Source organism: Ursus americanus, chromosome 12 (genome assembly GCF_024610735.1).
Source record: "Ursus americanus isolate L20-20 chromosome 12, mUrsAme1.1.p, whole genome shotgun sequence".
NCBI lineage: Eukaryota > Metazoa > Chordata > Mammalia > Carnivora > Ursidae > Ursus > Ursus americanus.
Window position 1 is genome coordinate 12,091,122 of NC_142138.1, and position 27,241 is coordinate 12,118,362.

Below are 27,241 nucleotides of genomic sequence, written 5' to 3' on the forward strand. Positions count from 1 at the left end.
ATTCTTTCTGCAAATCCACGGAGTGGGTGTAGCGGTGCTCTGCCCAGACGCCCCGTGTGCAAGTCTCAGTTGTAAAACACCCCTCCTAACAGATCCTTCCTTTCACCCTGGGCAGGACAGCCAGCGCTTAACGGCGCAAAAATGTAAGACAAACCTCATTATGAAGCTTAGCTCTGTGATTCAAAAACACAACAACACAGATTCTTACTCCTGAAACCAGTACTACGCTATATGTTAACGAACTTGAATTAAAAACAAACACACACAAAAACAGCCCACAAGTGCTTTGCTAGTCCTTTCTTCAAGAGGTAGAGTGTGATTTGCCTCCCCTCGAGTGTGAGGAGACAGGCCCCATACGGCATCGAGGCTCCTCCTTGGTCTGTCTCCTGGATGGCTCCCGCTGCCCTTTCATGTGGACACTTGAGCAGCCCACGTGGCAAGGAACGGAGGCCTCTTGTTAACAACTGTGTGAGGGAACCTTCCGGAAAACAGATCCTCCATCCCCGTGCAAGCCTCCACATGACACTGGACTGCAACCCTGAGCTGGAGCCACCCAGAGGAGTCCCTCCCCAATCCCTGACCCTCAGAAACTGAGATAACAGAAAATAATAAAAAGAAACAGTTGTTTTAATTCTCTAAGTTTGAGATAGTCCATTATGCAGCAAGAGACCACTAATACACTCAACCTCTTCCTGAGTTGTGTTACTTTGGACAAACTAAGCCTCAGTTTCCCCATCCGTAAAATGGAGAAGACACGAGGACCCGCACTCCCAGGGCTGTTAGGAAGTTTGAGATCATGTGTACGGTGGTCAGCGTAACAGCTAACATGTACAGAGCGATTACTGTGTTACCTGCCTGATGTTCTTCTCGGGGTCCCTGGCTGGTCCTCTTTCTTTTCCTGGCTCTTAAATGTTCTTGCTCGTGACAAAAGCTCTTGACACACCTCCCACAACTTAACACTGCTCTTGGCAGGGACAAGGAGGGACTTGTGGTGTCTTCTGCGTTTGGCAAAACTGCCCACCAGCTGCTCCGGGCCTCGACACTGCCCAAGGGAGCTCTCGTGGAGGTGGGGAGCCCCGTGCTCCCAGGTGCTCATGCGCCCTCCACCCCCCCTCCTCCAACCCCTCGCCACGGCCCCATCACTTCAGCCTGAGACGTGGCCCACAGTTAGAACGGACCACCTCTCCTAGGAGACTGCCAGGTCTAACTTCTTCATGCCTGTCACCCTGTTTAAGCTAGTCATCATGACTTCCAGGTGCCCCGTGACCTGCTCCCGTGATGCAACGTGTCTTAATCTGACTCCACCCAGCCCCGTCCCCTCATCTCCCAAGCCCTCCTCCGTGTTCTCGTGGTCTGACATCAGCAAAGCCCCTCCATCCTCAATCTCTTGTCTCAACATTGCCTTCCTCTCCCTGCTCTTAGCCGGGGCCTGGCTGGCCCCTGCAGGCCTCCTCAGTGGCATCGTTTCCTCTCCCACGACCGTCTGGGGTTGATGGAGGTGAGGGGGGCTCCTCCTGGCGCCTCATTACTGCTTCTGGATTGCTGCTCCTCTCCTCAGCAACTTTGGTGCGAGCTGCACAACATGACAAATGTACTAGATACCGCTGAACGGTACACATTAAAATGGTTATTTCTAGGTTATATGACTCAGAAAAAAAAGAACCCCCGTAGCCCAGTTGAGGACCCACGCTCCGGCTCTTCCTCTGCCTGGCTCGTCCCCCCCAGCCCCGTGTTCAGGTCCCTGAGCACAAGTCAGGCCTCCCCCGAGAGGCCTTCTCTGTCGCCCCTCTTTCCAGTGTCACTGCACTCACCCCTCCACGCACAACAGCAAACCCTTGCTCACCTTTCAGGGCCAAGCTCGACCTCCGGCAGAACGAGCCACGTCCCGGCCCGTTCCCGGGGCGCTTCGCCGTGCCGGAGTCTGTCGGCCTGGCGAGGCCTCGGCTCCTCAAGGGCAGGGCAGGAGCGTGTGCCCCCAGGTACCCGGCCCGCGCCCCGGCCCGCGCCCCGGCACGGAGCAGGTGCGCTGGGACAGGCTGCCCCCCGAAGGAGAGGACTGGGGTGTTGTGTGAGCGGGCGCGCCGGGTCCCCGGACCAAAGCCACTCTTGCCCTCAGGGAGGGACAGCAGCTGCATGCTAGCCGCCCTGGTCCCCGCCCGGCCGGCTGGGCAATCCGAGCCTCACCTGGAGCTCCCAGAAGATGCTGCGCGTGTGGCGGTGGTAGTAGTGTCTCAGGGGAATGTACTCCAGGCCCTCGCGGTTCGTCTTCAGGTAGTTCTCCACGTGCTTGAAGAACCAGGGCTTGTAGTAGTTGCCAATGCTATTCAGCTGAAATGACGGGGGGCACGGCGTCAGCCCACAGACGAGGACCTGAGGCCGTCGGGCTGGAGCAGTGATACCCGGCTTCTGTTCGGCCCCCCTGGCCTTTTCAAAGTTTCCGTGTCTGTCACCACCCCTGAGACTCTTGAAAGCCCAGGGGGACTAAGCACAATGGGCGTTCTGTAGCAGAGCGCGGTTAGGCGCTGTGCCCAGGGCCCGACAGCTGGTTCCCCAGTCTAGAGGGCTCAGCCACGCCTCCCCCTCACGGACAGAACCGAGGTGCAAATGTTTATGGACACAGGGCCACGCAGGGGACTCCCTTCCTTCCTCCCTCCCTTTCCTCCTTCCCTTCCACTCGGCCGACCCCGGCCAGCAGCACTAACTGACTGTGGCACTTTCCCTGCCACCGAGACCAAGCCCCACAACCCTCTGGGTGCCGTGCTCCCCTCAGGCAGCCCCCAGCAGCGGAGGAAGCTCACAGTGTGAACTGAATGCTTCCCTGGCCCCCTGGCCTCCAATGCCTAGATCGTATATTGAGACAGTCTTCAGTCCTAAATGGTTCAGGACTTCACCTGCCGTGCCCTGCCCTGCATGACTTAGCCTCTCTGGGCCTCAGCATCCTTGTGCATGGAATGAACTCCAGGCAGATGCTTTTGGAGAGAGGCAGGGCAGCAGCCTGGAAGGAGCACGGGCTCCAGAGAGACGCCAGACCCGTCAGCCCCCCGCTCTGTGACCTGGGGCCGGCCACTCTCTCAGCCTATCTCTTCACATATAAAATGGCAATAAAACTACAGACTTTGTGGGAGATTTTCTGTGCCTGTTAGAAATCACTCACACATGCTACCGACACTCAGGCCCCACATCAGACCACCTTCCCTAGGGGCTGGGAGAGGCACTGAGTCCTACGGGCAGGAGAGATCACGCCCAGCCGGGGAGCAGCACGGGGTGAGGAGGGAGCAGAAAGCAGGGGCCACACAGCAGAGGCAGAATATTGCCGGGAACCATGGGGAGGTGAAAGCGGGAGCAGAGGCAAGCTGAGCAGTCCCAGGGCGGCTCGTGGAGACACTAACCACAACAAGCTCCGGGCACTGTTCACGTGCGTGCTCTGTATCCCCTCCCTAACCTTGCAAGGCGGAGCTGTCCTTGTCTCCCTGATGAGGACAGGACAGAACCGTCAAGGTTGAACAGAGCGCCCGAGGCCACAGGGCTGGCAAGGGCAGGGCAAGGACGCAAGCCTATTCCACGTGGCACAACGAGGCCAGGGCTGGGCAGCGGGGAACTTGAATGGTGTGCCCTGGAATGGGAACATTATTTAAAAAAAAAAAAAAATCTATCACTATTTTCTCCTGATTCTAAAAGCAAAGTAAAGGCCTTGTGGGAAGTTTGAACACTGCAGAAATCGGCTACTTGGCCAGAGAGACAGCTTGCAGCCTCAGCCTCCAGAAGTAACTAACACCGATGTGTACTCATTAGGTTTTCTTCTCTGTGCACACACATGGATTTACAAAAATGGGATCGTCCTGTGCACTGTTTGCGGATTCACCTGTCCTACTTTGAATACCTGGGGCTGGCCCTGGGCAGGTCACTCTGAGCCTTGAACTGGCAAAATGGAGCTATTACCCACCCTGGGGTGGCTGCGGAGACCAGAAGAGGCAACGAGGAAAGTGCCTGGTATGGCGCCTGCCCACAGGGCACAGCGGTCGGTTCCCAGCCCTCTTGCTGTCCTCTGCCCCCCAGCCCCTTGCCAGCCCCTCCCCCGGGAGCCTTTTGGTCCCCATCTCCGGCAGCAACACTGCAGCGCATCTGGGTGTCCTGTTGTGCAACAGGCCACTATGCCGGCAAGAAGCTGGGCTAAAGAGCCTGTTTGTGCAAGTCCGTTTTAACGTGGCTAGCGTGGCAGGACAAAGCACACTGTGTGCTGGCCGCTGCCTGCTGGGACAGGGGACAGTGAAACCCAACAGGAGCAGAGCAACCTGCTCGACCCCAGGTGCGGCCTGGCCTCACACCTGGCAGCGGCACAGCTGCACGATGGAATCGAGACTGGGGCATACCCGGGTTCGGGCGCTGCCTGTGCTCCTCGACTCAGGAGGAACCTTCGTGCCAGACAAGCCCGGGAGATGTTAAGAACCCAGATTGCGCATCTCTCCCAGGGTACAGGTCCGCTGCAGCAGCCAGACGGCCACGTGTGCTTCCGTTCCAGCCCGAGTGCTCAGAGAGCACGCCAGTCTCCAGCTCCGGGCCTCTCCTGTAAATCGGGGTGGGCTGCCTCCCCCCAGGGGCTCTTCTGGGCCTGCAGAGGGCCCATCCCAGCACTGGGTCAAATTCCAGAGCAGCCCGCCCAACAGGGGTGTTCGGAAGAAACGTGCCTCAAATGAAATATCCATATGTCTCATGGCATCTGCCACTCTCCGCCCCCAGCCCTGTTCCCGGTGGGCGTCGGGGTCTCGCTTGTTGGGACACTTTCTAAAACTCGACAGCCTGGGGGCCCGGCCCCTCTCCCACTGACACCAGGCGAACCTCGGAGTAAGCCCTTGGTCTTCTAGGACGGTAAGGGAATTGGTTACAGCGCTCCCACATTTTAAAAGTTATACAAACCCTGCTGCCCAATTACAACCTTAGGTAGCATCTAACACAGCGAACAGGTACCAGAAGGGCCAGGAGAGTGCCGGGTGAGCACGGCCATGATGCCGGCCCCTCCGTCAGCCTCTTAGGGAATGCTGGGAGAAGGTGCACACACACTGGGACACCCCTCTAAGGGAATGCTGGGAGAAGGTAGAAAACATCTGCACTAGATGTCGTCGCTGGGTGACCAGGTGCTAGGTGACCCACACTGACGGGGCCTCAGCCCGGGTTAGGCAGAGCCGGGGCCTGGGGAGCGACACGGCACATTGGCTCCGTGTCCGCGTCCAGTGTTCCCGCTTCTGCTCCAGGATCCCCATGTTCCGGCACCCACCATAGTGTCCCACCAGGAGGGGTCCTCGGTCAGAGTCTGTGATTGCGGCTGGGTTAGAGAAGCCGATATGCAGGGGAACTAACACTGAGCTAGGAGTACGCCCTGAGCTTCCATCTCCCCCGTGTTGGCGAGGAGTGCTCACAGAAGTCTCTTCCCCCTCCTGGCCTTGTTTCCTTATCTAGAGAGGGAATTGTACCAGATGATCTTCAAGCCCTTTACAATTTTAAGAGGTTTTAAGTATACAAGTATAGATCGAGAGCCTTAAGAGTACCTATCCTTTGATGTACCTTACGATATTATTCCAATTACAGACAAAAGATGCTCACGGCTACCTTCCTTAAAATAAGGAAAGACTGGGGCGCCTGGGTGGCTCAGTAGGTTAAGCGTCGACTCTGGTTTTGGTTCGGGTCATGATCCCGGGGTGGTGAGATCAAGCCCTGCGTTGGGCTCTGCGTGGGGCATGGAGCCTGCTTAAGATTCTCCGTCTCCCACTCCCTCTGCCCCTCCCTTGCCACTTGCGTGCTCTCTCTCTCTAAAGAAAAGAAGGAAAGACTGGAAGCAACCTGTATTTCCAACTATGAGGCCATGCTTTAGGAGATGACAGGGCATTCGCTCAACACAGTGCCCTGCTGTCACTAACTGACAATTTTGAAGGCCACGTAACCACGTGGGGGAACGCATATCACACTCAACCAGAAAACGCAAATTTGAACAGATGGTCCCGGCCAAAGACAAACAAACGGAAAAAAGCGTACAAAGAGATGTTCAAACCCCAAAGGTGACCCGAGAGCCGCAAAAGAAAACGAGATGCTATTTTTAACCCTATCAGATTGGCAAAAATGAAGGAGTGATCGTATCCGGCGTTGGCAAGAGTGCTGGAGAAAGGCATTCTCACACACCGACGCTGGATGCGGGCAGGCGCACCCCCCTTCTGAAGGGCTGTTTGGCGGTGGCTGTCAGTACGTAATGTGCTCCAATCCTAAGACAGGAATTCCAATTTTTGGACTCAATCCTACAGAAGTGCTTGTCCAAGAGGCCAAGGGTGGATGTCAGAGAATCTTCAACGCAATCTCATTTGCAAGAGCAAGACATCTGGAGCAAGATGACTGCTCGTCAGGAAGCACTGGGTTAGGCCAGCTACTTGCACACTGCCACGAGACACCGTGGGGGGACAGAAGGGTGTGCCCGCGCGCATGCGCACACACCCTGAAGAATGCACCGCGAGGTGAGCGGCTACGCCGGGCGTGAGGCTGGAGGCAGAGCCCCCTTTAACTTTTCCTTTATGTATTTCAACATTGTGACGCTACTTCTATAATTTAAACACTTTCCTGTATGCACTGAAAAAAGAGGAAATAAATATGCCAAACGGTTAGCAAGAGCTGGCTTTGGGTCATGTTTATCGGTAGAATTTTCTTTTCTTTTACTCATCTATACTCTCCAACTCTCATACACACAGATCCTTTCACACGAGAGAAAGAGCTGCTTTTGAAAATTACATACATCAAAGGAATATCCGTCTAGATTCTGAGGCATCAGATCCATGATGCAAATCTTGGTTCGTCATCTCGTGGAAGTTTACCAGACCTCTTAGAGCCTCAGTTCCCTAATCTAGAAAATGGGGTTGCTGCAAGGATCAAAGCTTACACCGATCCAGGGGCACACACGCGTCTGCCAGGTGTTCAGGGCAGAGTCAACGGAGGCTTCCGTCCCCGTCTAAGACAGCTCTGACTGCAGATGCTGGGCCCCACCCCCAGGTGGGCTGACAGAGGCCTCAAAGAATATGGCCACCAGGCAGGGTCAGGGTGGGGGCACAGGCTCAGCCCCAGCCCCCCCGGGCCTTCCTCCTCCCCAGGCCTTGGCCCTTGGCCGCTGACGCCCTGGCCTACCTTGCCGGGCTCTGCCTCGTCTGTCATGACCCCCGTCATGATGACGGCCTCATCCAGGGAGTAGAGCAGCCCTTCCACGAAGTGGTTCTCCGGCCGCTGGGACTCACGGGTGAACTTTTCGCAGATAGCCTCCAGGCCCCGCACTGGCTCAAACCGCAGCTTGACGTACTTCTTGGCGGGGATGATGCGGATCTCGGCGGCCACCAGGAAGCCCAGGGTCCCACAGGACCACGGCACAGCATAGAACAGGTCCGAGTTTTCCGACTATGAGGCAGAGTCAATACATGCTGAGAGCCTGCTTCCCGGACCCCGCCGTGTGGCACACAGTTAACAGGGGTGCAGAGAACCCAGGGTCTCAGCTTACTTCCTGCTCTGTCGCCATCTTGTCGTGTAAACCCTAACAAGGAACTTCAGAAACAGGACTTTCTGGGCCTGTATTCCCTCTGCAGCTTCAGCATGACCTGTGAACCTCTACTGCCCCCTGTACCAGGGATGCTCACAGAAAGCGCAGCCCCTCTCCTCTACCCCCCTGCAGCCCCCGGACCATAGGCTACCCAGGAAGAGGCCAGGACCAGCACTGCCCAAAGAGCCAAAACGGAGCGTAAAGGGCAAAGGGTCCCAGGCCAGGCTAAAAAAAAGAGCTTCCTGAGGGTCAGGGTCGGCAGGGGACATTAAAATGGGCCATTACTAAGACTTACAAGCCTTTTTCAGTCTCTTAGTGGAATCCCCCCTGAAGCTCAGGGAGACCACTAACATTTCCACGTGAACAGGGAAGGAAAGTGAGGCTCTAACAGGTGACATGGCTCCCCCCAGGCATCCCACAAGTCAGCACAGAGAGGCCAGGGCTCAGGCAAGGTTGCCTAACTCCCAACCCAGCATTTTTCCTGCAAGACCTCATCTGGTTCCACAATCTGCTTTTAACCTTACCATTTCTTGTTCTGGTATTTGTCTTAGAGACAGACAACCGACTTTTCATCTGGCCATTCTAATTCAAGTTCTTCGATTCTCACAAAGCTCCTTTTGAATAAGTCCAGCCTTGTCTGGCCCTTTACCAAGAGGACGGTCCTGTGTGGTCTCTGCTCACGCTGCACACCCTTGGTATGGCTGTGGCGGAGGGCAGGGGGGTGGGGGTGGGGGACTGAAGCAGGGAAGCTCCGCAGCAGGCTGGCAGAAGTCTCTGGAACAGCAGAAGTGGGCCATCTGGGGCCCCACCTAAGCACGCTGTCAGATAGCAGCAGTGATAACCAGGTGTCTGCCAGGTACCCAGCTCTCTGCTAGGAGCTCCACATATGGCTTCTCCTTTCTCTCCCTGACAATGCATTTGTCAGATGAGGAAAATGGGCCTTAGAGAAGGGAAGTCACTCACGAATGTTAGTCTCCTTTCTCTGCTGGGAATGAACAGGTCAGAAGGCAGGGCCCAGGCAAGTGTTTAGGAAAATGTGCCAAATTGCTGTGAATCCTGAAAGGGGTCTCTCTTGTCTAAGGCCACGGCTCTCAAGCCTGCCCTGGACTCTCTTCTGTGAGGCCAAAAACCCTGGTGGCTCTCTAAAACATTTTCTTGTAAAGAGTGACTTTGTCCCTGCCATCCGGGGGCCCCTTAGATATGCTCAGAAATCTGAGTTTGTTTAAAGTTTCAATCTTGTCCCACTCATCACGGTAACATGCCTTAAATGTTCGCATCCCACTTTGGGCAGTAGAATTATCTTTGTTTCTCCAAAACAGCCCCTCTTGCCACTGTTAGTTACACCTCACAACACCTGGCATAGAGCTCAGTGGCTCGGGCCCGACTTGCCCTACAGAGGCAGAATGGCATAATAAATGGCTAAGGGCATGGATCTGGGCGCCTGATAACTTGGGTTTGAATCCCAGCTGTGTGGGATTTCCTAGCTGTGGGACCTGGGGCAGGTTTATTAACCTCTCTGTGTTTTAATTTCCTATCTCTACAATGTGGCTAATAATAGGGCCTCATAAAGTTACTGAAGGGTTAAATGGCTTAATAGAGAGAGAGAGATGAAGCATTTTCAACAGTACCTGAGCACATATAAGAGGCCGAATCAATTTTGTTATTATTACAGATACAGACCCAGACTGACCAGGTGTGTTTGAAAGGAAGCACCCTCAGAGTCCCTACCTCCCCAACCCCAGGATCCTCGATGCCCAGGGCAGGCTGGTGGGGCTGTTCCCCATCTCTGAACTCACCGGCGTGCACCGCACAAAGCTGCCGTCGGCCAGGACCAGCTCGTAGGCAGTGCAAATGTGCTGGAACAGGCCGTACTTGTGGGACGATGACTCGATGCCCGTGCCCATGATCAAGCCCCCTGTGGAGACACACATGTTAGCCAGGCAGGGCCATGGGGTGCAAGGTCGGGGGGATCGGGTAAAGGGCACTTCAACGGAGCTGGGGTTGCTCACAGCATGAGGGGGGTGTGATAGGGCTGGCCGCGTGGGGGAGATTTCCCATCTCTGTGGATCTGGAGGGCAGCAGAGGGAAGGAGGGGCTCGAACGGGAGCCTAGGGGCTTCCCCGATGTAGGGGGACCACTGGGAGCCCGTCAAGTGCACTCACACCCTCACGTCTGGCCAGACCCAGCCTTGATGCCCGGGTGCATTCATCTTAAGAGGGACCTTAACTAAACGGGGTCGGGGGGTTGTCTTGGTGGCAGGAAGCTGTGTCCTGTGGGAACAGTTCCAGGAAGTGGAGGTGTTTCTCCTGGAGAAGGAAAGGCTTTGGGGACCATGAATCCTGCAGAGGGAGAGACAGACTAGACTTATTCTGTGTCCTCCTCAAGGCAGGACTGGAGGAGCGGACGCGCGTCACGGGGATACAGATTTGCGCCAGGGAGGGGAAGGTGCTGCCTGAGAGGCTGAGCTTTTCCAGGGACGGAAAGGCAGGCAGCCAACGCCCTGCCTTTGGAGCTGGGCGAGCAGAGAGTGACTTCTGTCACAGATGGAACAGCAGCGGCCGCCACACCGACAGGAGGTGGGCCGCGGTGCCTCAGCTCTGAGCCCCGGCCTGTCTTCAGTCCTCACCCACTGTGAGGTCATCGAGCTCGGGCAACACAGGCAGCGTCCAGCCAATGGAGGTCAGCAGGGCGGTCACCTGACCCATAGTCACCAAGGGCTCCACACGGACAATCTGTTGACACAAGAGAGACCCTGGGTCACCGGGAGGCCGCCAGGCTCACAACAAGGAAGGTGTCACCCCAGATCTTCCTACGTGATCACACAAGATTCCTACGTGCCCCTTGCAGCCTCTTGCTAGAACATGCCACTGCCTTTCATTATAGTGAATGTGGTTTCTGGGGCTGGGTCTGCTCATGTTTGACCGTGTCCTTCCAAATATCTTTACACTTAATACTTAGTTTATTTCTCTTCCAGACTATCTTAGAAATACTCCCTTATTTGCAAGAAACGGCATATACGAAGAAGACAAAAGTCATCCATCCTACTTCTTCATGTCACCCTAGCTGTCAGTGTTAATCCCGTGGTGTCCTTATGTCCAGGCTTTTTCCCTCCATGCCTAAACTGCTATTTTGTATGTTGTAATATAACACACACACACACACACACACACACACACAAGTTCAAGTGCATGTCCGCATACTTTTCTGTTTTGCTTTTTAAAATTTAACACTATGACCATCATCCCTTGCCATGGAATATTCTTAGAAACCACAACTCTTAATGGACACATCCATATACCAACATGTGGACTTCCACTTCCAGCCAAGGTGGAGCAACGGGGACCCCATTTACCCTGCTGCCCGAAAGCAAGAAACTGTGAAAACGAAACAAGAGTTTTCAACATAGTCGGCACCAGGCAATGAAGTTAGCGACCGCTGAGAGACAGGAAACAAATGAGGGAGGCTCTGTGAACGCCCAGGCTAATTCCCTGGAGTCAGGCAGAGCAGGCACGGGAAAGGCCGGGGAGCCCAGTGGACTCTGTGCTGAGTGCCGCAGAAGACCATGGTGACTAGGGTTTGCAGGACAGAGCACTGGAGAGGAGAGAACCGCACAGAGAGAAGATTCTGAAGGACTGCAGAGGATGCCCACCGAGCCCTCAGCAGAGTACTGGTCAGTGTGCACGCATAAGGAAGTTACCTGAGGCTGAGGCCAGGGAAAGTGGCACCAGAAAGGGTAACAGGGAACAGGGCCAGGGGCTCACCCAGGGGAGGAAAGAATATCTGCTCTCACAAGCCAGACTGGAAAACCTCTTGGTTCACAAGGCGATGGGTAGAGTATGATCTTTTTTTTTTTTTTTAATGTATTATTAGCAGATGGACCACTGGAATCTTTTTTTTTTTTTTAAAGATTTTATTTATTTATTTAACAGAGATAGAGACAGCCAGCGAGAGAGGGAACACAAGCAGGGGGAGTGGGAGAGGAAGAAGCAGGCTCATAGCGGAGGAGCCTGATGTGGGGCTCGATCCCATAACGCTGGGATCACGCCCTGAGCTGAAGGCAGACGCTTAACCGCTGTGCCACCCAGGCGCCCCGGGTAGAGTATGATCTTGCCTCAGCGGTGGGGATCAACTACCCTTAGATGACACGCTGCTCTGACCTCACCTGAAAAATCAAGACCCACCAGGATCAAACTATTTCCCAGTAATATAGCTGTGTCTCAGAACAAAGCTCAAGAAGATTTATAAGAATACAAAAATATCCAGCACCCAAAAATGTCAAAGTCACAATGTCTAGAATCCAATCAAAGTTTACCAGGTATGCAAGGAGGCAGAAAGATCCGACTCACAAGGAGGAAAATCAATCAATCTGCTTTGATAAAATAGGTCCAGGTTTTTTCAGGGATATTAAAATTAGCAAACAAGAACATTAAAATAATCATTATAAACCAGTAATTCTATGACTCTATTCCCCATATTCAAAAAGTCAAGTGGAGACATTAAAAAGATAGTAAAAAGATCCTTAATCAAACTTCCAGACATGAAAACAGCATCTGAGACGAAAGACACACTGGCCGGGATTGACCTTGCAGGAGCAAAGAGCAGTGCACTCAAGCACACAGCAACTGAGACTCTCCTAAACGGGACACAGAGAGAGAAAAAATGTTTACAGAATTTATGGGGCATCAGTGAGCTCAGCTGTGGAACAACTGCAAGGGGTCTCATAGCAAAGGTGCTATTCCGGAAAGAACCGGAAGTATATTATTGCTTACAGTTCTTAAAATATTCATGACACAGGATGCGATCACTTGAAGGTAGGCTGTGATAAGGGAAATGCAAACTATAAATCCTAAAACAACTGCTAAAAGAACAAAACAAAGAGTTACAGCTAATAAGCCAACCAAAGAACTAAAGTAGGATTTCAAAAATTATTCAGTAATCCAAAAGACAGAAAGAAAAGAAAAGAAAAGAAAAGAAAAAAAGAAAAGAAAAGAAAAGAAAAGAAAAGAAAAGAAAAGAAAAGAAAAAGGGAACAAAGAACAAAGGGGCAAACAGAAAACAAAGAACAGGGGTGCCTGGGTGGCTCAGTTGGTTAGGCATCCAACTCATCCAACTCTTCCTCTCCTCTCCTCTCCTCTCCTCTCCTCTCCTTTCCTTTCTCCTCTCCTTTTCTTTCTTTCTTTCTTTCTTTCTTTCTTTCTTTCTTTCTTTCTTTCTTTCTTTCTTCCTCTCTCTCTTTCTTTCTTTCATTTTATTTATTTATTGAGAGAGAGAGAGAGAGGGAGAGGGAGAAGCAGGCTCCCTGTTCAGCAGGGACTCAATCCCAGGACCCTGAGATCATGACCTGAGCCAAAGGCAGACACTTAACCGCCTGAGCTGCCCAGGCGCCCCAAGCATCTGATTCTTCTTGACCTCTGCTCAGGTCTTGATCTCAGGGTCCAGCGTGTTGTGTTCCCCACTGGGTGTGGGGCCTACTTAAAAAAAAAATAGAACAAGGTGGCAGATTTAAACCAAACCTTATTGATAATAACATTAAATGTAAATGTGTGTGGGTTTTTTTTTTTTTTTCTTTTACAGAGTGTGAACAGGAGAGGGGTGCAGAAGGAGAGGGAGAGAATCTCAAGCAGACTCTGTGCTGAGCGTGGAGGCTGACACAGGGCTGGGTCTCACGACCCTGAGATCACAACCTGAGCCAAAATCAAGAGTTGGATGCTCAACCGACTGAGCCACCCAGCTGCCCCATAAATGGTTTTAACATCTTGATTAAAAGGCAGAGATTGTCAGATCGTGTTAAAAAGCAATACCTAACTATATGCTGCCTTCAAGGAACAGACTTTAAATATAAAGGTACACCATGCCATCACTAGTCAAAAGAGAGCTGGGGTGGCTTTTTTATAATATCAGATCAAGTCGATTTCAGAGCGAAGAAGGGAACTAGAAATAAAACCAGTCATTTCATAATGGTAAAGGGATTCATCAAGAGGACATAAAAATCCTAAACATTTATATACCTCTTAACGGACCTTCAAAACACATGAAGCAAAACCTGATGGAGCTACAAGAGAAATAAATCCACAATTACAGGCAGAGATTTCAATACGTCTTTCAATCATTGATAGAACAGAGAGAAAATTCGTAAGACTATAGAAAACTTGAACAACATTATCAACCACCTTGAGCTAATTGACATCTATAGTACACACCACCCTGAAACAGCAGACTATGCCCTTTTAAAAAAATGCACATGGAACACTTACCAAGACAGCCCATTTTCTGGGCCATAAAGTGTCTCAATAAGTTGAAAAGCATTCTAATCATATAAAGTATGTTTTCTAACAATAACTGAATTAAATTAGAAATTGGCAATAGCTGGGGCACCTGGGTGGCACAGCGGTTAAGCGTCTGCCTTTGGCTCAGGGCGTAATCCCAGCGTTATGGGATCGAGCCCCATTTCAGGCTCTTCTGATATGAGCCTGCTTCTTCCTCTCCGACTCCCCCTGCTTGTGTTCCCTCTCTCACTGGCTGTCTCTATCTCTGTCCAATAAATAAATAAAATATTTAAAAAAAAGAAAGAAAGAAATTGGCAATAGAAAGATCTCTGGAAAATTCCCAAATATTTGGAAACTGAATAACAGGCTTCTCAATAACCCGTGGGTGAAAGCACTATCAAAAGGGAAGCCAGAAAGTATTTTGAACTGAAGGAAGATGGAAAGATTCCAAATTTGTGGGATGGTTTTAAAACACTGCTTAGGGGGAAATTTATAGCACTAAACACCTAAGGTCTAAGTCAATGACCTCAGCTTTCACCTTAAAAAACTAGACCAAGAAGAGTAAAATTAAATGCAAATCAGTAAAAGAAAGGAATTCACAAAGATCAAAACAGAAGTCAATGAAATAGAAAACAAAGTAAAAACAGAGAAAAATCATTGAAACCGAAAGCTACTTCTTTGAGAACTTCAGTATAGTTGATTAACCTGTAGCCAGACTGGTCAGGAAGAAAAGAGAGCAGTCACACATGACCAACACCAGGAATGAAACATGTGACATCACTACAGACGTTACAGGTGTTCAAAAGACAGTAGGAATATTATGAATAACCTAATGTCATTCATTATACCACTTGAAATAAAAATACCTTTAGAGACACAAATGCCAAAGCTCACCAAGAAGAAACAACTAAAGAACCACAGGGCTATTAAAAATATTAATTTGTAGATAAAAACTTGCTCACAAAGAAAACTCCAGGCCCAGATGGCTTTACTGGTTAATTCTACTAATTATTGCATAAAGAAATAATACCAATTTTATACAAACTCCTCCAGAAAAATGAAAAGGAAGGAATACTTTCCAACTCATTTTTAGGGACTTACGAATCTACAGTAATCAAAACAGTATGGTATTGGCATACAGATGCGCAAACAGATCAACAGCCCCGAAGAGTCCAGAAATAGAACTATGTATATGGACAACTGATTTTCAACAAAGGAACAGAGGCAATTCAGTGGAGAAAAGAGTATCTCTTCAACAAAAGGGACTAGAATAGGATATCCACATGCAAAAAAAATTTTTTTTTCACCCATATTTCATACTATATGCAAAAATTAACTCAAAATGGACATGGTCCTAAATGTAAAACAGAAAACCATGGTAAAACAGGATTAGGGCAAGACGTCTTAAATAAGAAATCACAAACACGATCTATGAAAGAAGAAATTAATATATGGGACTCCACCAATATTAAAAACTTCTGGTTTTCAAAAGAGAAGTCAAAAACTGGGAGAAAATATTTGCAAATTGCGTATCTGATGAAGGACTTGTTTCTAGGACATAGAATTAGAAAACAAACAACCCAATACAAAAATCTAGCAAAAGATCCGAACAGGTACTTCACCAAAAAAGATCTACAAATGGCAAATATGCACATGAAAAGATGCCCAACATCATTAGTCATTGGGAAAATGGAAGTTAAAACCACAATGAGCTACCACTACACGCCTATTAGAATGGCTAAAATTAAGAAGACCAACCGTACTAAGTCTACGATGATTTGGAACCACTGAAACACTTGTGGGAATGCAAATGCTACAGCCACCTTGGAAAACAATTTAACAGTTTCTTAAAAAGTTAACCATACACCTCTCGTATGATCCAGCCACTCCACTTCCAGTTATTTACCCAAAAGAAACGAAAAGGCTATCTCCATACAAAGAATATACATAAAGGCTCCTAGCCACTTTCTTGGTCATAACCCCAAACTGGAAACGACCCAAACGTCCATCAGTAAGTGAAGGCATAAACTGTGATCTCTGCATACAATGGAATACTACTCATCAGGAACGCAGAATGGACTTCTGATACGTTTCAACACCGATGAGTTTCAAAATAATTATGCTGAGCGCAAGTTGCCAGACAAAATAAAAAAGAGTACATAATGCCTGATCCCACTGATACGAAACTCTAAATACAAATTAGTCATGCAAAGCAGGTCATTATTGGCCTAGGAATGTGGGGGTGGGGTGGGGTGGAAGGAGACAGGGAGGGGGCTAAACAGGGATTAACAAGGGGCACAAAGAAACTTTTGGGAGCAAAGGATATGTTCATTGTCTTGGTGGTGGTAATGGCTTCACGGTTGCGTACATATGCCAAAATTTATTATCGCTGGACACCTCTGTAGTATTGCATACCAAGTGTGTGTCAATAACGCTGCTTAGGAAAAAAGGTAAGACAAAGGAACGTTAAGCAATGTGGCCAAGGCCTCACAACAAAATGCCATCATGTGGCTATATCATATCTAATAACTTCTTACCATTAGGGTGTTGTGCTGTCTTCCATTAGAAATAAAGCTGTGATGGGAAGGAAGGAAGGAAGGAAGGAAGGAAGGAAGGAAGGAAGGAAGGAAGGAAGGAAGGGAGGGAGGGAGGGAGGGAGGGAGGGAGGAAAGAAGGGAGAGGGGGAGGGAGGAGGGAGGGAGGAGTGACACAATCCCTCTGTGTTGTCTTTGATTTAAACTTATTTCTTTTTTCTTGTGCCAGGTTTCAAGAAAAATTACTGAGCAGGCCAAAGAGTATGCACATGTGTAAGGCTATTAACAAGTGGGTCCCCAGAAAGCCCGGAAGAGGGGCGCCTGGGTGGCACAGCGGTTAAGTGTCTGCCTTAGGCTCAGGGCGTGATCCCGGCGTTCTGGGATCGAGCCCCACATCAGGCTCCTCCGCTGGGAGCCTGCTTCTTCCTCTCCCACTCCCCCTGCTTGTGTTCCCTCTCTCGCTGGCTGTCTCTATCTCTGTCAAATAAATAAATCTTTTAAAAAAAAAAAGAAAGCCCGGAAGAAGGCCCACCCTCCCCTCCACCTCCATAGCCCATTGTTTTTACCAGCACACTTCCTTATTGGGAAGGGATAAATAGGTCCCATTTTGTCTCTCATCTTTGCCCACGATTTCCCCATCCTTTTTTCCCGTGGAACTGCTGACAATCAACGAGTATCCCTGAGTTCAGTGTGCCCACCTGGGGGATGGGCTCTGACTGATCGCTTCCAAAGCTATGGGGTTTTGAGGGAGGGCAGAGCCTTCTGCGAGGACCGGTATCCTCTTGGCTACAGTTGTCTCCCTGTGAGTCACTCACACCAGGGATGGCGCCCCGCCCGCTCCCAGAGCCCGGGAACGGGCCCCTCACCTGTTTCTTGGTGTCCACCTCCAGAATGTCCATCAGGTTGATCATGATGTTTTTGTGTGTCTTCTTGTACTTCCCAACCCGCAGCGAGACAGTGAGCCAGCCAGGGCGTCCCGTGCACATGAAAGTCTTGCTCCCCTGCTCCTTCCATTCCCGCACCTGCAACCGTGGGACAGAGGCTCAGCTAGCCCCGCCGGAGGGTCCCCAGAGCGGCTGGCAGCCCTGCTTTCAGGAGAGGAAGCTTGGAGGGATGCCTTCGTGTGTCAACAAACATTTACAGAGCCCCTGCCACCTGCCGGGCCCCGGAAGGCACACAGCCCTTTCCCTCTGGAACCTCCTCGGCCGGCGAGGCCGACGGAAAGGCTGGGGTGCTGCCACGCCACCAGCAGCAGAAAGAGCGAAAACCCAGGAGCAAAGTGCTTCTGTAACCCGCCCTACCTGGGCAGCTTAAGGAAGGCTTTGTAGCGGTAACGATACAGCTCTACGAGTGACTAGCACCTACTGCGTGCCCCCACTGTGCCAGGCACCCAGGCACCCACTATACACTGGCTCATGTACTCCTCACAACAACCCCGGGCGGGGGGGGGGGGCATGGCTAGCCCCCTCTTGCAGGGGAGAAAGCTGAGAAGCAAAATCACTTGGTCCCTCAACAATGAAGGGCAGAGCCCAGATCCACGACCAGGGCTGTCCGACTTCGGGCCTGGAAAGACAGATGGGCTTGTGTTAATAGTCAAGAACAGAATAACAGGTAACACTTCCTGGGCTTATGTGCCAAGCCCCGTTCTAAGTATGGGCATGTGTTAACTCACATGCCGTCGCTCGGAGGGGGAGAGAAGGGGCAGGGAAGGACCATCAAGCCGATGGAAGGAAGAGCTTTTACAAAACCTCTACTGTAAGTGACTCGGCACACACACAGAGAACAAATGGCCCGGGAGATGCCAAGCCCATCAGGAACACAGGAGGAAGTCTTCCCTCCCTGCTGAGATGGACATCTGTTGCTGCGGCCTCTGACCACCCGTCTTCTCTTCATATGCTTCTAACAGTCCCATCTTCCTTTGGTCCAGGTGAGGTTGAGTCTCCTCCTGCCCCCGAAGGTGGGCACAGGACTAAGGTCTGATTCCATCCTTCTGGCCATAGTGACCGGTTCAGGGACGGGCCTAGGGTCCAAGTCAAGACCGCAAGGCCAGTTCTAGGAGACGCACTCTCCTTTTAGTGGGATTGCTGAGCTGGTTGGATGCAACTGCTGGGGTTTCCACAGGGAGATCAGCCTCCCTGAGAATGAAGTCGACCCAGAGGAAGGTCGAGCCAACAGACGGCAGATGGATGGAAAGCTGGAGATAGGGGGACAGGGGCTCCTGCGTCCAGTCATACCTGAGCCACTTTTATTCCTGGGCTTTTCAGGACCTAGGTCAACAAAATCCCTCTCTGCTCAGGCCAGTCTGAGTTGAGTTCCTATCACCTGCAACCAAGAGTCGTGGAGAAGTCTGTGTTGAAACTGACCGGGCGAACACCTCAACATGGGGGAGAATTTTCCTAACCATCCGAGGCCAGGGTGCCCTGTGAATACAGGTGTACGAGCAGAGGAGGCTTACTGAGGAAGAGATTCCTGTGAGGGGACCAGAGGAGGGATCCCCTGATCATCGGGTCCCCAGCTAACTCTGCGATCCCAGGGCTTCATAGGCACTCAGTGGTGTGGGAAACGGATTGTGGGTGCTGCATTCCAGCTGTTGGGTGGGCCACATGAAGTGAGCGTGGAAGCCTTAAAGTCTGAACCACCGGTTGGACTGGATCCTGATGGGAACCGGGCAAGAATCTGAGCTGGGAGGCAAGGCCTTACAAAGTTCCTCTTGTGAGTATGTGCAAGCCAGAGAGAGGTGGGGCGGGCCACAAAGAAGGGCAACCAGTCAGAGGGCTATTATCACAAGCCAGGTGAAAGGCAACAGAACCAAACCTACTGGGTGGAATAGGATGGGATGGGAAAGGAGAAAGGTCAGAGTTCAGGCTCTAAAACCAGGCTGACCTGGGTTCCAACCCCATTTACTAGTTAGATCACCTTGAACACAGGACTACCGCTTCAGCCTCAATTTTCCCATCTGCAAAACAGGTATAAGACCTGTTGGGGTTGCTGTGAGATTAGAAATGACAGACATCAGCGGCATGGGCTGTGGCACATGGCAGGTCCAGGGCGGTGGGCTGGTTTGGCCGAGCCCCTCGTCTTCCTGTCCAGGGAGAACCTTTGGCTTAGTTCAGATAAACAAGGGCTTCATACACATTTGGTGGTGTGGGAACGGATTGTGGGTGCTGCCTTCCAGCTGCTGGGTGGGCCGCATGAAGTGAGTGCGGAAGCCTTAAAGCCGGAACCACCAGTTGGACTGGATCCTGATGGGAACCGAGCAAAAATTTGGGCCGCAAGAATTTGGGCTGGGAGGCCATGTGGTACAAAGTCCCTGGGCTGCTCTGGGCCAGGCCCCAGGGGTCAGAGGTGAGCTGGACAACGGTCCCTGCTTTCTAGAAGCTCACACTCGGAGTGGAGGGGAATGGGGGAACGATAAACAAGTAAATGGGAGTATCTGAACCCGTGGAAAGAGTTAGGAAAGAGGGTGCAGTTGGGGACGGAGGGTAGGAGGGCTCTGGAGCTGTGACTGTGACCGGCCGAACCCAGGGCAGCTCAGGCAAAGCGGTTGCAGATGTTGCATCCTGCCACCAGCCCGAGGTCTCATCCCTCCTAGGGGTGCCCCTCAGCATGCATCTGCCCACCCTTGCTTGCAGAACCCACCACTGCGCCCACAGAACATGGAGGCTGTTACACCTGCGCTGAGCGCGGCGGCGGGGAAACAGCAGCTCTTTGCAACCCGACACTCCGAAGAGCAACGTAAGGAGTGGCAGAGGGAGCCAAGAAAATGCCCAGGCCCAATGCCCACACCAACCCTGGGCACGGAGGAGGCTCCACTGTGAGCAGCAGCAGGGCACAGGCTCTGTGGGCGCGGGGAAGCCTCCTCAAGCAGTGAGCGCAGGGCCCACGGCCGCGAGGCTCTTCACCCTGGCTCGGGGCTACCTACTCACTGTGGTCCTCCGTTCCAAGTAAGTCAAAGGCTCCTTGCTGCTACAGGGTAAACTTTAAACTCAAGACCCCGCCCCAACCTAGTTCCGATGGGACTTTCCAATCTTCTCCCCTTCTGGGCCTTGGCTCACACTCTACCCTGCACCTGACACACCTCGCTCCTATCAATTCCCCCACTTCCCAGTCTCTAGAACCAGATCCACCTCCCAGAAGCCCTTCGGTTTCTGAGATCGCTCAGGCCGGAGGCAGCCACCTGTGCAAGGCTCACCTTCCCCTATCTCGTCATCCTTTATATCCCTCTGGGGAACCCGCACGTGCTCCGCACAGAGTAGACACTCCATAAACACCGAGCAACGTTTGGTCCCCTGAATGCCTTTGCTCACTCCGTTCCCTCCCTGGGAGGCCCCCACTACCACATTTTGAGTTCAAATCCCCCTCCAACGCCGCCTCCTCGGGGAAGTCTGGGCTCCCGGTGCACCTCACGCCACCTCGAGCCCGGCGCGGAGCTCCCAGCGCACACCGCCGAGTCCCGCGGACCCGCTCCCGCGCCGCCCGGCGCCGCTCACCTGCTTCTGGATGTCCCGCACGCGCTGCCCGTGCAGCCGAGGCGCGCTGCTGAGCTTGAACACCACCCAGGCGCGCACGTAGTAGTAGATGTCGAAGATAAGCGAGAGCGGCAGGAGGAAGAGGCACACAAACACCCAGCGCTGGTGGATGAGCACGAACTCCAGCCCCTTCACGCGGACCCAGAGCAGGAAGAGCAGCGCGCACACGGCCAGCGACACGGCGGGCTCCATGGTGGGGCCGGCAGCGCGCCGTGCGGGGGAGGGGGCTGCCGGCTCGCGCCGCCTGTCACCGCCACCCGCTCCGCGCCCGCCTGCGCCCGCCTGCGCCCGCGCCGCCCGCCGCCCGCTCCCGGGGAGTCGGGGGCGGGGGGGGGTCGCCTCGCCGCCTCTCGATTGGCTCGGGTCGCAAAGGTTCGGTGGGCCGAGACCCGGCTGGCGACCAATGGCGAGCCGCGCCGGGGATCGGACCAGGAAGCCGCTGCTTTTATTGGCTGCGGGAGTCAGGCCGCTCCACCCTCTTCTCGCGGATGCACCGGGAGGGGTGGTTGGGAGATACGCGCGCTGGTGGGGTCAACTGCGCCCTGCGGCGAGGGAGGCTGCAGGGGCGCTGGCGGCCGCCGTGAAGGGGCCCGGTGCTGCCGCAGCTCCTCCTTAGGTGGCGCCTCCTCGAGGGTCGCGTTATGCGGTCGCGCGTTGGGTTGCCTCCGAAGGGGTGCGCTGGGGGTGCCCCAGGGCCCTGGGTCAGTCACCCTGCAGCTTGGCTGAGGACTCCCGACCCGGCCAGGGAGAGTGCAAACTTGGCCTTGACCGCGGCATTCAGGTCTCTCCGTACCCGCAAGGCCACGCGATGCCCCTTTTCATTTCTCGAGGCGCTCTCTGTAGATGCATTTGAGTTATACAGCAGTTCTGGACGGTGGGCACCCTCGCCCCTTTCGCACTCGGCTGAGGCAGATAGGGAGGACTGGAGGGCAAAGAATGAAGGAAGGACCCCCAGCCGCTGTGAATGCTCTAGCTGCCGCTGCGCCGGCCTGGGGGTGGGGGTGGGGGCGGGGGCGGGGGTGGGGGTGTAGCGTGCTCCGGAGCGGCCAGTACCGAGGAGCAGTGACTGTTACCAGCAAAAGGTTAAATCCAGTGTCATTTGCGTTTCACCTCGATTCTTAGACCGTTACCTCTTCTGAAATTTTAGAAAAGTGTAGGAGGTTTTTATTTTAGGAGCTAAACCTGACCGATGAGGTCCTATCTACACTGGGCTTTGCTCACGAATCCACTTTCTTTCATCTTTGCCGGAACATGCACTCTTAGGAGGTTCCCTGGCCCCAATTTTTCAGTGCCTTTGCTCCAGCTGACACCTCCGGAATGCCCTTACCCATCCCCTTAATAGAGCTAAACTTATACATCCTCAAAGCCTGCTCGGGGCCACCTCCAGAACTACATTTATGGCACTTCCTTCCCCTTTCAGGTGCTCATAAAATAAAGTGCACCCCTCATGATGCTTAACGCGTTATTTTCTAATTGTCTGTTTATGTGTCTCTCATCCTGGCAGACTGAGCTTTAGGGCACACGATGTCTCCTCTTCATTGGCTTTTGTGTTCCCAGTTTCTAGCACGTAGACACCCCAGGGCTCGTTGACCAATGAACGAATGAACAATGTAGGAGGATCAAATATTGCGTAATGATCAAAGTCCAGATGGTGAAAGGCTCTTTGCATTGGGCTTTAAAAATGAATAGTCTTAGACCTGTGCTGTCTTATACAACAGCTACTAACTACTGGTATGTGGCTTATCTAAATTGAGATGTACTTTAAGTGTAAAACACACTGGATTTCAAAGGCAGTTCAGAGAAGAGAAGGCAAAACATTTCATTAATAATTTTTATATTGATTATATGTTGAAATGATGTTTTGATGTACTGGGTTAAATAAAATATTAAAGTTGATTTCACTTGCTGTGTTTACTTTTTAAAGGTAGCTACTAAAAAATTTAAAATTATAGATCTGTTTCAAGTTATATCTCTAGATCTCTCTCTCTCTCAAATAAATGAATAAACCTTGAAAAAAAAAAAGCTTAACCGTTCTGAGTATTGTTGGGGTAGGAGGTAATCTGGAAAGTTACATTCCACCTAAAAATCAACTTTGGACTAAAGTGTTTAATGCCTTGCAGGAGAAACCACGAAATTACTGGTAATCAGAATAGTTTTACCCTTGGGAAGAGGAGGAGGACACCTCAGTAAGTAAATAAGACTGAGCTTTAGGGGACAACTCTCAAAAAAGAAAATCAATGAAAAAGTGCTCAGAACAGTTGTTAACCCAGCCTGCATCTTCTCATTCTCTCTTCCTACCTACCCACCTTCTTCTTTGATTCTTTTTTTGTGTCTCCATAAACCTCAACCTTTTGGGCTGCTATTGCTGAGGCAAGAAAAATAGTAACCTCAAGTTGGGCCAGTTAATTAATATTATCTTTTAAATTAACATAGAGTGAAGGTGCTTATCATTAGCATACAGTTTATGAATTTTAGCACAGGTAAGGGTTCTTGTAACCACCAACACAATGAGGATCTAGACAGTTTCATCACCCCAAAAAACTCCCTCCTTTGAAGTCACATCCTTCCCCCACCTTCAGCCCATGAAGACCACTGCTCTGTTCTCAGTAGTACAGTTTCTTCTTTTTCAAAGGTCAAGGTAATACCAATGGAATCATGCAGTTTGTTATCTTGGGCCCACGGATTTCTTACAGTGGTAAAATACCGTAACAATGATCATTTTGACTATTTTTAAGCGTACAGTTCGGTGGTATGAAATACGTTCACATGGAACGCCTGGGTGGCTCAGTCGGTTAAGTGTCTGCCTTCAGCTCAGGTCATGATCTCAGGGTCCGCTCAGTGGGGAAGTGGGGAGTCTTCTTCTCCCTCTCCCTCTGCTCCTCCCCACCCTCTCTTGTGCATCTTTTCATGTGCTTATTAGCCATTCAAATGGAGAAACGTCTTCTGAAATCCTTTGCCCATTTTTGAATCTTTTTTTTTTATTGTTGAGTTTTAGGGGTTCTTTATGTATTCTATATATTAACCCCGATCAGACATATGATTTGCAGATACTTCCCTCCATTCTGTGGGGGGTAGGCCCATTAATTTTTGCCCAAGTCAAGGAAGCTTCCTTTTTTTTTTTTAAAAAAGATTTTATTTATTTATTTAACACAGACAGAGACAGCCAGCGAGAGAGGGAACACAAGCAGGGGGAGTGGGAGAGGAAGAAGCAGGCTCATAGCGGAGGAGCCTGATGCGGGGCTCGATCCCACAACGCTGGGATCACGCCCTGAGCCGAAGGCAGACGCTTAACCACTGTGCCACCCAGGCGCCCCTCAAGGAAGCTTCCTTAGACGAGGAGTCTCCTCATGAATGCACATTATTGTTAATAAAGGTGCATTATTTACATGAAAGCTTAGGAATGGGATGTTTTGGTTAACACGTTCTCAGATCAACCGGAAAGTAAGTAAAATCCCCTGTACAGTTTGACAATGTAGCAGTCTTTCTAAAATGTGAGTCCCTATTTCTTTCATAACGAATATAACCTAAAGAACACAAATAAATTTTTTGTTAAGGAGCTCAATGAACACCAGAGTCCTAGCAAAGAGCATTCTCTTACATTTGTACATTACAGCTACTGAGATCATTTGGTCCTTACAATGGTTCTGAGGGGTAGCAATGCAAAGGACTATTGATCCACATTGTTTTTAATAAATGGCTATACGCAGACTTGGGGGGCCTAAGTGACCTGCCTGATCAGTGTCTTATTCTGGTGAATAGATAAGCCAAAATATGGCTCCCATCTTCTGGATCTTTCCATCATTGGAATATGTTCCCTTGATTATTGGGTGAAACACTATTTCCTTGATTCGGTTCCATTGATATAAAGTGGAAGTTTAAGACTTGGGTTTCTTGAAGTGTAGTCTTACAGACCACCCACATCAGAATACACGCTAACACGCAGGGTTCTGGACTCATACATCACATTGAATCTAAATCTTCAGAGGTGAGGCCCAGGAATTGGCTTTTAACAAAGGTTTCCAAGTTATGCTTATGCTTGCTAACAATTAGGACATTGGACTGAATGTTTATTGACTCTGAAACTTCTCTAAGAATGTTCTTTGTTATTCTTTTAAGCCCTAGTAAGAGGTTCCTTTCCCTTGCAAAGTGCAGCTCTCACCTCAAAGTTTATCCACAAAACTATAAGCTAACTTCCAGATAGTCAAGATTTTATTGTCTTATTACCTTGACTTTCTTAAGGACAGTAAGCAGTTTTCCAAGTTTCCAAGACAAGACCTTAATTTGATTGTAGGGGAGTTGGCTTTCCCACGCTAGTGGATGGAGTCATTCATTCATTCATTCATTCCTTCACTCAGTCTCTCACTTGTGATGCTTTTGGCTGCAGGTAGCTCAAAGAGTTGCAACAAGAAGGGTGTTTATATTCTCCTGGAGCAAGAAATCTGAACGTACGTTGACCCAGAGTTGGTTAATTCACTGGCTCAATGATATTTCGAAAGACCCAGTTCTTCCTATCTTCTCAGACTCTGAGAATGACCCTGTCATTCCCAAGATAGCTTCTATAATGATGGCCAGAGTGTCCATGGTTCCAGCAGATAGAGCAACATCCAGCAGTTGAAGGGGAATTGATTCTAGGTGGAGAATAACGGTGTCTATAGCCATTCATTCAGTGATTACTGATGTGTAGGAACTGTGAAAAGTACTGGGGATATAGTAGTGAACTAGACACAGTCCATTCTCTGACAGACCATTGTGGGAGATCTGGACCAATCAAGAAGCAATTATAAATCACTGTAAGTACTACAATAAGGAATTACGTGGTCCTAGGGAGACAGGCGACGAGTCATTTTTATACGCAGTTCAGCAGGGCTTCTGGGAGAAATTAATGACTCAGCAGACACGCAGTGGAATGAATAGGATGAATAGGAGTTAGCCAGGTGAGTTATTTGGGTCCAAGGGAATGAGAGCAGTTCAGGAGAGGAATGCTGTCCAGAGAAAACTGAAATTCACCTATTTATGGTCGTACTTCTAGAAGTATCTTTAGGCCCACGTACACATATTTATATGATTTTACAAAACAAGATCAACTCAACGTGAGCTTTATAATTTGCTTTTTAAAACTTAACCACATGCTATAGACATTTTTAACGGCTTCTTTGTAGTTCAATATGTATGTGTGTGCATACATAGATAGGCGTGTGTGTGTGTGTGTGTGCGTGCATGGGTATTGCTTAATAAGAGATTGCTTAATGTAGCCAATCAATATGCTATTAAAGGACATTTAAGTTGTTTCCAAAGTTTTGTTACGATGGGCAAAGTTCCAGTAAATTTTCATTATCACACATGTTTTTGAACTCATGAAATCTTAACTTTCTTTTGATAGTTTAAAACTGATTGCCAAATTGCTCTCCAAAAATGCTATCCACAGAGTCTAAGAGTAACATTTTCCCCACACCCTTACTAACATTATGAAATGTCACGGTTACTTTTTTTTTTTAAGTTTATTTATTCATATCTCTGCACCCAACGTGGGGCTTGAACTCACCACCCCGAGATCAAGAGTCTCACGCTCTACCGATTGAGCCAGCTGGACGCCCCGTCATGGTCATTTTAACTGTAGTAACTGCAGACCCGGTAACTGGTTGTGCCATTTGGCCTGTCCCGTGTCTCTCATAGCACACATGCCAGCAGTTTGCTTGAGACGAGCCACGACAAAGGACATTCAGCCACTGGTCTCCTTTTCCAGCTTGCTGTCATGAACAGTCCTCAGGGCTTTCTAGATAGGACGGACTGAAGCCAATGTCTCAGAATGACCGGTCTTGGCGCAGAAATGACGGCATTGCATTTCGATCCTTGGCACCGGCAGCCCAGAGCACTTCCCCGCTTTACCCTCCTTCCCAAGGGCAGCTCTCCTAATCTCCAGGTGCCCAGGGCCCAGCACGAGGTCAGTGTCCTCAACTCATCTGATTCCCAATTTGATCCTCGAATGAGAATAATTTCAATTTCTTCGAACAATGTCAGAACATCCCTTAAACCAAAACTATCAGCAGATAAGCACTGCCTACAGACAATAACACCTGTATCTCTTCATTTATTCGGTGGCCAGGCTTTAGCTGCTCACTGTCGGCAACAGCAGTGAACCAGATAGAGTAAAGGCTAGCAGAGCCCATTTCATTCTGACAGTCCTATCTGAATCCTGACTCCCATGTATTAACCCGGGGCAAAGTTACTTCACTGCTCCAGATAAGTTCCGGCATGTAGTGAGTTTCCAGTGAGAATTATCTGTCATTACCATTTCCCAACAGAAAGGGGCAACTCTCCTTGATCTTTTACTGATTCTGTGCCCTTACCCCT

At 50.5% G+C, this 27,241-nt stretch overlaps 1 protein-coding gene across 1 annotated transcript in view; it reads right to left on the reverse strand.

Annotated features, from left to right (window-relative positions):
• Positions 1-21,183, reverse strand: part of DHCR24 (24-dehydrocholesterol reductase) — a 28,926-nt gene extending 7,743 nt beyond the window's left edge. Inside the window, exons 1-6 of the mRNA XM_045802249.2 lie at positions 20,852-21,183; positions 17,228-17,383; positions 10,188-10,293; positions 9,358-9,476; positions 7,159-7,422; positions 2,185-2,328 (exon numbers count right to left, since the gene is read on the reverse strand). Coding sequence (XP_045658205.1) covers positions 2,185-2,328; positions 7,159-7,422; positions 9,358-9,476; positions 10,188-10,293; positions 17,228-17,383; positions 20,852-21,082 — 1,020 coding nt within the window. The 5' untranslated portion in view covers positions 21,083-21,183. The remainder of the gene's footprint in view (positions 1-2,184; positions 2,329-7,158; positions 7,423-9,357; positions 9,477-10,187; positions 10,294-17,227; positions 17,384-20,851) is intronic.
• Positions 21,184-27,241: the final 6,058 nt, after the last annotated feature.